We start from the raw sequence: 9,151 nt of genomic DNA on the forward strand, positions 1-9,151 counted from the left end.
TTACTCCTTTATTCTTTTCAGAATCTCTGGAGCTGATCGCCACAGCGGCAGAACATTCAAACGCTGCCATCAGGAAAATGGTGAGTGGATTTCAGATGAACCACGGCACCACAGATCAACACCACACTCCAACTGGAGTGAAAACCAGCACTGCCACTTAACATCCCTTTGTAATTAAGCATGGTCGCCTCTTTAATGTGCAGTCTGTTTTAGAAAGTCTCTCATTTGAAGCTGTTAATTGCCTATGTTTTTTTATGTTCTTCATTTTGAGACATGAGATACCTCCCTCCCTGACCCAAACAGACAATAGCTGTGTTTCCATCCACCTATTTTAATGCGAATTTTGGGATATCGCATTAAAAAAAACACTGAATGGAAATGCATCAATTCTAAAAAATGTGCATAAAAACATTATTCGCTCAATTAAGGTGGATAGTTTTTTATTCGATAAGTAAACATGGAAACACATTTACAGAATACATCCCCAGATGTGCAACAAAGACTCACATGACCTCGACAGAGGATGTGATTGGAGAAGTTGACTAACTAGCATCTCAGATGTTGGTTTGGTCATTCTGAAATGCCTGAGCCAAAGTCTGTCATCAAAGTAATTTGGTTTAATTCCCTCCCAGAAGTGTATCACATGATTGCTTTCCCAAACACCAGGCATCCGAATGCAAGATAACATGACAGCACGTTCTGAGACGCAAGTCATTTATAATGTATGAAAAAAGAGCCACAGTGGCTTCCCGATAGCAGCAACTTCCATTTTATCGCTGATATTTGGCGGCAATTTCCCAGGAAGTGACGATTTCACAAAAGTTTTTATGCGATCTTCCAATTTTGAGCACAAGTTAAATTCGTAACTTTGGATGGAAACTTAGCTACTGTCAAATTTGATCAGCTTGAAGCTCTCGTTTGGATGCTCACTGCAAATGAATGAAAGATAAATGTCTCTACAAACGTGTGAATGTTTTGTCTCTCAGGAGCGCATGAGAAAGCTGTTGAAGGTGTACGAGTTGCTCGGTGGAGAAGAGGACATCGTTAACCCGACTAATGAGCTCATTAAAGAGGGACACATCCTGAAACTGTCAGCTAAAAATGGGACATCACAGGATCGATACCTCATTCTGGTGAGTCAAACATACCAAAGCTGTTTCACTAGTTGTGCTACACTTACTGTAAATGACACCTCAAAATGATTTCTTTTTGTAAATGTAGTTCTTTGGTAAATCATGCATGTTTAACTTTGTTCTCCTCTCTCTGAAGTTCAATGACCGGTTGTTGTACTGCGTCCCTAAACTGAGGCTGATAGGACAGAAATTTGGAGTGAGAGCGAGGATTGATGTTGACGGCATGGAGGTTCGACGTGTTTTTATCTTGTTTACAGTGTCATGTTCAACATAAATCTGCTGTTATCAAACGGTGGATTCACTCTGCATTGTTTCACAGCTAAAGGAGACCAGCAGCATGAACGTCCCACGAACCTTTCTGGTATCCGGAAAACAACGTTCGCTTGAACTGCAAGCAAGGTACGGCTCAGGGAATGTGCTTCATCTGCTTAAAAAATAAAATCTGAGGTTGATTGACAACCACAGAAATGTTGTCCGAGCTTTTGGGGATTAGGAGAAAATACCCAAGAAAAGCATACGAGCCATTGAAAAACAAGAGAAATATGTGCGGCTTTTGGGATTTTACAATATTTGTCGTTTTCATTTTCACCAGGACGGAAGAAGAGAAGAGAGATTGGATTCAGGTAACCTTTTCTCCTCCTCGCAGGTTCTCACATCTCTCGACCGTAACTCTCCCGCTTACATTTTTCTCATCTTTTCCTTCTTGCTCACTTTCTCACAGGCAATCCAGGCCACTATACTGAGACACGAACAGACGCTCGAGACGTTCCGTATGCTCAACTGCTCGTTCCGGGAGGAGGACTTCACTCCTCCCAACTCTCCAGTAAGTTTTGATTTTATCACGCGCAGTGTTATCTAAAATGGCAACACATTTTTTTTTTCATTTATGTGAAATAAACTATAAATATTGGATGTAAAACTTAAAAAACTTAAACTAAAATTAGAAATGTTGCCACCAAAACAAAAACTAAAATTTCTAGAACTTTAAAAGCTAATTAGAAATATTAAACTATAAGTGAAAGCAAAAGCACATAACAAAATTACTAAAACTGTAAATATAAAAAACATATAAAAAGTTAATTCAAAATATTAATAAATGCTATAATATCATATGAATAATACTATATTTTTAGGGGGTCAAGAGAAAAATATTGTTAATAAATTAATACAATTTCTAAATATAATACATTTTATCATCTTACATTTTTTACATTTTAAATAATTTTATTCAGCTTTCTAAACTGGTTGTAAATCATGAGATTAATCAAATGTTTTTATTCTGTATTCTGTTGACAGATAATAATGTGAAGTACCACATGTTCCTGGTCAACATCTTTGTTGATCCTGGAACAACATTCCAATCACCCAATCGGATTAGAGGGACAAGTTTATAGTTTATGTCAAGTTTAGGCTTACAACCAGGATTAGGTGCTTCTACATCAGTGTTATTCACCTATCAGTTCCCTCTGATTTTAGGGATAACTTATGTGTAGGGTTAGGTTTAGGGGTAGGGATATAGATATGGTTAGGACAACATTTTCAGAATATGTTGATCCAGGAACATGTCACGATGACTAGATAATATACAAAAATATTTTTATAGCAAAAACTTTATAGCAAGTATATTACTACACTTATACTATTATATACTACTAAATAATAATATATTATATCCAGATAATAGTTCACACATATTTATAATATATTCAACATATAATGGGTCTTTATAGATAAAAATATATAGCTGCATTTATATATTAGGAAGGGCTTGCCATATTTGGGGCTCTGAGGCATCAAAAGTTTAAAAATCCCAGATCTATGTGAATAAATGCATAATACAGTGTCCCCAATGAGCCTTTTGATGCTCAAGTCACACTTTAAATATGCATGAATGTCATTGCATTAGTTAACAAAATTTCAAATCAAGTGGCAAAACTTCAAAGCAAACATCTTTAAAGAAGACACTTGCTCTAATGCAGTGGCTTTTAGGTGTGGGTTAGGTGTGTGAATACTTAATGTAGCCACTGCAGTATTCTCTGATCGTGTTTTGCTTGCAGAATTGCACAGAGCTTGGAAAGAGAGCGCCCACTCCAATCCGGGAGAAAGAGGTCACGCTGTGCATGAAGTGTCAGGAGCCTTTTAACTCTATTACCAAAAGACGGCATCACTGCAAAGCCTGCGGACACGTATGTTACACAGCACCGTAACTCTGTAAGTCCACATGCTCCTGATGCAGTGTGCTGACGTGGGTCTTGATTTCAGGTGGTGTGTGGAAAGTGTTCGGAGTTCCGCGCCCGTCTGTTGTACGATAACAACCGAGCCAACCGTGTGTGTATAGACTGCTACACCATGCTAGTGGGAGTGCCGCCCTCTCCTGCCAGTCTGAGCAACAGCACACAGAGACGTCGCTCCATTCTAGAGGTAAAGTAAAGGTCACACTCTAAATGGGCACTTCTTTAAGGAAATAGCAGTGCTTGCAAAGAAGAAGTGTTAATGCTTTTGGTAAACGTTTGGGGTCATTAACATTTTTTTATGTTTTCGAAACAAGTCTCTTATGCGCACCAAAGCTGTGTTTATTTGATCAAAAATACAGTAAAAAAAGTCATATTGTGAAATATTATTTAAAAAGTTTTTTATTTCAATATACATGTCATTTATTCCTGTAATGCAAAGCTGAATATTCAGCATCATTACTCCAGTCTTCAGTGTCACATGATCCTTCAGAAATCATTCTAATATGCTGATTTGCTGCTCAAGAGACATTTCTGATTATGATCATTAATTTTTTTATGTTTTTATTTTTGCTGCTTAATATTTTTGAGTAAATGGTGATACACTACCATTTAAAAGTTTGGGGGTAAGTAAGGTAAAACATTTATTTTCTTTTTAAATGAATACTTTTATTCAGCAAGGACGCATTAAATTAAAATCAAAATGCTACAGAAAAATAATTTTTCATATAGATGGTGTTCTTTTGATCATTTTATTAATAAAAGATTTTTTTTTTTTAAATATCACGGTTTCCACAAAAATATTAAGCAGCAAAAACCAACATTGATAATAAAAAAAAAAACTAAATAATTGAGCTCCAATAATAATTGATTATAAATGAGCACCAAATCAGAATATTAGAATGATTTCTGAAGGATCATGTGACACTGAAAACTTTGCTTTGCCATCGTTGGAATAAATTAAATTGTAATATTTCATGGTATTACTGTATTTTATCAAATAAATGCAGCCTTGGTGAGTATAAGAGACCTCTTTCAAAAACATAATTCCCCCCCCCCCCAAATTATTCCAAACTTTTGACTGGTAGTAATGGTTTTATACAACTCACATAACACATAACGTGACATGTCTTTGGAGTCTAAAGGTAGCTATATGGCTAAATAGATGCAAGAAAGACAACACAAGAATATGAAAAATATGAAAAGTACTAGTTGTTGACAAGCAGAAATGTCAGTAACTGACTTGTTCTTCCCCTCGTGCAGAAACAGGCCTCAGTGGCAGCTGAGAACAGTGTGCTGTGTAGTTTCCTACATCACATGGAGAAGGGAAGCGGCCGTGGATGGCAGAAGGCCTGGTTCGTCATCCCTGAAAATGAACCACTGGTGCTGTATATCTATGGTGCTCCACAGGTAAGGCTGCAGTAACCAATCCACAGGTTTATACACATCTATTATGAAAATGTGTGTTACTGTAAAATACGGATGTGGTTTCTTATTTTTACATTTTTTTTGCATTTATGAGAAGTATATTAACCGTCATGACTGCATGTACACCTGGATTATCATTTTCATGCCTGATGTGTCCTGGACAGAAGCAAAGGACTTCCTACTCACCTGTCAATCAACCATTCTGTTAAAACAAAGGTTTTGAACTTTACCTGTTCCATGTGGATTTTAAAGAAATTACCCATATAAGCAAAAGGTTTGAAAAAGCCTAAATATATACATTACCAATCAGAAGTTTGGGGTCACTAAGATTTTATTTTAACTTTTATTCAGCAAGGATGCATTAAATTGATCAAAGATGAGAAACATGCATTTATAATGTTACAAAAGATTTCTATTTCAAATAAATGCTGTTCTTTTGAGCTTTCCGTTCAAAAGAAGCCTGACAAATGTTTCGTGGTTTTCACAAAAATATTTTTCAACAACTGTTTACTTGAGCAACAAATCAGCATATTAGAATGATTTCTGAAGGATCATGTGACACTAAAGACTGGAGTAATGATGCTGAAAATCCAGCTTAGTCATTGCAGAAATAAATTATATTTGAAAATATATTCAAATGGAAAAGAGTTATTTGGAATTGTAATAACATTTGACAATATTACTGTTTTTACTGTATTTTTGAACAAATAAATGCAGCCTTTGTGAGCAGAAGAGACTCTTTTTTAAAACATTAAAAATCTTACCAACCCTAAACTTTTAAACAGTAGTGAACATGCACAAGACATCACAGAATTTGCTTGACGTCAACATGAAATTTGGTCACACGTGGTCACAGGAGGTTTGGCGTGCTTGTTACTACCAGTCTTTCGATCAGATTTCCCCAGACAGATGTTAACACCAGGTGTAAACAAGGCCTTAGTGTGCATTCCATGGCTAATGTACACGGCGATCCATTAATGGTTTACTCGGGAAGTATTGATCTTATCTTCTGTTTTTCTCTCTCCATACGCACAGGATGTCAAAGCTCAGCGCAGTATTCCCCTCATCGGATTCGAGGTGTCACTACCTGAATCGAGTGACCGTCTAGAACGTCGCTTCGCCTTCAAAATGAGCCAGAGTCATTTGACCGTTTACTTCAGTGCCGACTGTGAGGAACTGCAGCGACGTTGGATGGAGGTTTTGTCGAGAGCCGGCAGGGGTGAGGAGTTGCAGTCGAATGGTCCGATTTCCGAAGCCCTTGAAGAGGAAGGGGAGGAGACAGTACCTACAGGAGAAAGCACATGATTGGCTGAAAAATATGATATAATTTTGCACACACAAACTGTACAAATGTGACCACAGCGACAGGATATGATAGACAAAACACACATACAGACACACACACACACACATATACCTTCTTACACACATCTGTATTAATTGTCAGTTGTAAGTTGCATGAAATATCTACAGGTACGTTTCTCTGTCTATTGCTCATCTTGTGTGAGTGACCAGTGTTTGGAACAATCTGACAAAAGTGTGCACACTTTAAAGAGGACAAGTGATTACGTTCATCAACTCTTTCGGTCGCTAGCAGTTTCTTTGCTGAATCGACTGTTCTTGTTGTGAAGTGGTTTCTCGACTGATGCTTCTAAGGGTGTGTTCACACTTGGCAGGTTTGGTTCGATTAAAACGAACTCTGGTGCGATTGCTCTGTTGGTTCAGTTGAATGAGTGTGAACGCTACCATCTGAACCCTGGTGACACCAAACAAGCGGACCGAGACGCTGAAAAGATGAGTCTCTCTCCGCTTCCAAACGAACTCTGGTGCGGTTCGACTGAAATATGAACGCCAGACGGACAGAAGACATCTAACCGAACCAAAAACAGGACACGATGTCACGACATGTGACCCTAAAACTGACTTTTTTCCTCGTCAAAGATGCTATGATGCCCATTACAGTTTGGTACAGGCGTCGGAAACGTCGTCGCCTTGCAGCACATCTTCGTTTGAGAGTGTAACGGAAGAATTCCTGGTGCTGTTTTGACTCCTTTATACATTTTTATAAACCCTTTGAGAGTTCTCATCATATGAACGCACATACAATGAGCCATTTAGTCTTACACACAGCATTGTTTTGGATGTTCAGTAAGTTCTGACGCAAAATATTCATCATAAAAGCCTTTTTTTTATCTTTAGGTTCATTGTTAAAAATGACAGTGTGAATGACCGAGTCTAAATGTGTCATTTTCTTTCTGGTCCGGACCAATAGAACCAAGAGAACCGAACTACAAGTGTGAACACACCCTAACTCGATATGGATCACACTTGGTATAGCGAAGTGAGACAGTTGTCAGTGTGGCGAGGTGGCATGAATGTTTGGCCTGGTTTTGTGAAAAGTTTAGGTGACACAGAGAGTCTATAGTAAATACCCTAGTTTACATAACCAGAAGCTGGATGGAATGACCGATTTTGTTGAATATAAATAAGCAAAGCAACTATGAATCCGGCCAATATTTATGGCAATAATCTGCTTGGTAAGAGGATCAAATCCTGGATTTCAGATTTCGATTACATATTAAAACATTGGCTATTGCAGTTAGCAGTGAATTGTGACAGGATTGGACACATGAAATGTTGTTTAGCTATGCAAGGCTGTGTTTATCTCAGAAACGTAGTGTGGTAATCAGAACACAGCAGGAATATTTATTAAGAAGGTTCTAACCACTCAAAAACAACAGAAATATGTGCTTCCTGTTGACTCCATGGTCCTTCAGCTCAGAGAACACCACCAAATGTACTCTGCCACCTAGTGGGCGCTCATCATAACGCTCTAGGAGTGAGTGTCAGGAAACCTGTCAAGAACATGTCAGCCCAAATTCAAAAGCAATTTTATTTTGCATAAAGCAAATGAAGCTTGTTTTAATGACCATTAAGATTTTTGTTGCATTGTTGCATTACTGTAATGTAAAATAAAATAAATTCTATATTTAAATAGTAAATTATTTATAGTGTAGTATTATATGTTGTACTGTCTGTAATTTATGCCGATTTAAATAAAAGTTACAGTAATGAGAATAATGGGAATTATAATGAAAATAATGTCACAGTCTTAATGGTCCTAGAAATAAGTTTTTTTTTTTAAACAAAATAAAATCGATTTATTTTGGGCGTGAAATGCAACCTGGACATGTTTATCGAAGTTTCTGAGAAGGAAAACGTGTGTAAAAAGGAAATGAGAGGGCTCTCCCTACAGGATAACAGAGATTTATCCTGTTGTCTGAGTGTGCATGAGTGATTTTATGAATGCAGAGGTGTTGTGAGATTTGATAAGATTGTAGGTCATAAGGGTTTGTATGAATCGGGCTAGTTTTTATCATTGAAAGCTCAATGATATCCCTGCCTTATTTAGAGGGGCTTTTGATAAATATAGAATATATATAAATAAAAACAAGGTCAAAGTTTTGATGAGGATATCAACCGTTTTCAGCCGTGTTGTATTTGTGTATGAAAAGTGCAAAAGATTTAAGGACGAATTCATTTGTAAATATAACTTATTCCTCTGGGCCCAGTTTTGTGGGTTAGGTATTGTCGACGAGCTTTGGTGTTTGATCTTCGTTATGTGCAGTTTTAAATGGACTTCTGAGCATTGTGGTAAATTCCAGGTCAAGAAAAGCTTAAGATAAGTTCTCATTTTACCACTTATTCCAGAGGTAGATATTCAGTGTTTTAGAAAGAGCTTCATTTTCTTTTCCTCTTTTGAATCCAGTTTCCAAAATGTATTTGCCAATGTGAACTCATGATGACTCATTGAGAACTGCTTTAACTCTTTGTGTTTGATATTGCTTTAATCTTGCTCTTTGTTGTCAAAGACATCGCTCGATTAAAAGTAAAGGTGAACCAGTCGGTGTGTTTCAGTCCGCCAGCCTGTCTGCTGTTTCCTTCCTCAAGATGCAAGAAAGGACTGTTGATGCCAGTGCATGGTTTGGGAGCACTGATGGCTTTGGGACAGGGCTATGTGTGTTAACTTCCATATGTTTACGACTTGTACTGGTCATTTCCCAGATCCTCAGTTGAGCCTGCCCGTCACTCACGCTTACTCACACACACACACACACACACACACATTCATCTTCCTGCTTCTCTCAGTATTATTGTTCTTGATATCCTGCCTTACTGATATTTTGCAACCCTGTGCTTATTGTTTTTCACAATTGCTTTTTGCCAAAGTATACTGCAGAAAATGTCTATTAGATATTGAAATGTCTTTTTTTTTGTCACATTTTTATGTTTTTGTTTTTTTTATACCAATATTTATTGTCGTTTTTACTCCTTGAGGTAATTGTAGTGAGGGTAGTA

General features: G+C 37.3%; 2 protein-coding genes across 4 annotated transcripts in view; one reads left to right on the forward strand and one right to left on the reverse strand.

Moving 5' to 3' along the window:
• fgd1 (FYVE, RhoGEF and PH domain containing 1) overlaps positions 1–6,119 on the forward strand; it is a 46,421-nt gene extending 40,302 nt beyond the window's left edge. For both annotated transcript variants that reach the window (XM_081350027.1, XM_081350028.1), the window contains exons 8-17: positions 22–80; positions 987–1,133; positions 1,270–1,362; positions 1,453–1,532; positions 1,726–1,756; positions 1,855–1,956; positions 3,191–3,319; positions 3,396–3,554; positions 4,628–4,774; positions 5,828–6,119. In XM_081350027.1, coding sequence (XP_081206153.1) covers positions 22–80; positions 987–1,133; positions 1,270–1,362; positions 1,453–1,532; positions 1,726–1,756; positions 1,855–1,956; positions 3,191–3,319; positions 3,396–3,554; positions 4,628–4,774; positions 5,828–6,097 — 1,217 coding nt within the window. In that variant the 3' untranslated portion in view covers positions 6,098–6,119. The remainder of the gene's footprint in view (positions 1–21; positions 81–986; positions 1,134–1,269; positions 1,363–1,452; positions 1,533–1,725; positions 1,757–1,854; positions 1,957–3,190; positions 3,320–3,395; positions 3,555–4,627; positions 4,775–5,827) is intronic.
• The window catches only part of LOC308681284 (myoD family inhibitor), a 40,559-nt gene continuing 36,516 nt past the window's right edge, over positions 5,109–9,151 (reverse strand). For both annotated transcript variants that reach the window (XR_014029013.1, XR_014029014.1), the window contains exon 8: positions 5,109–6,077. The gene's annotated coding sequence lies outside the window, so the exon portion shown is untranslated. The remainder of the gene's footprint in view (positions 6,078–9,151) is intronic.

Source organism: Scardinius erythrophthalmus (assembly GCF_964197995.2).
Source record: "Scardinius erythrophthalmus genome assembly, chromosome: 20".
In the NCBI taxonomy this organism is placed as follows: Eukaryota; Metazoa; Chordata; class Actinopteri; order Cypriniformes; family Leuciscidae; genus Scardinius; species Scardinius erythrophthalmus.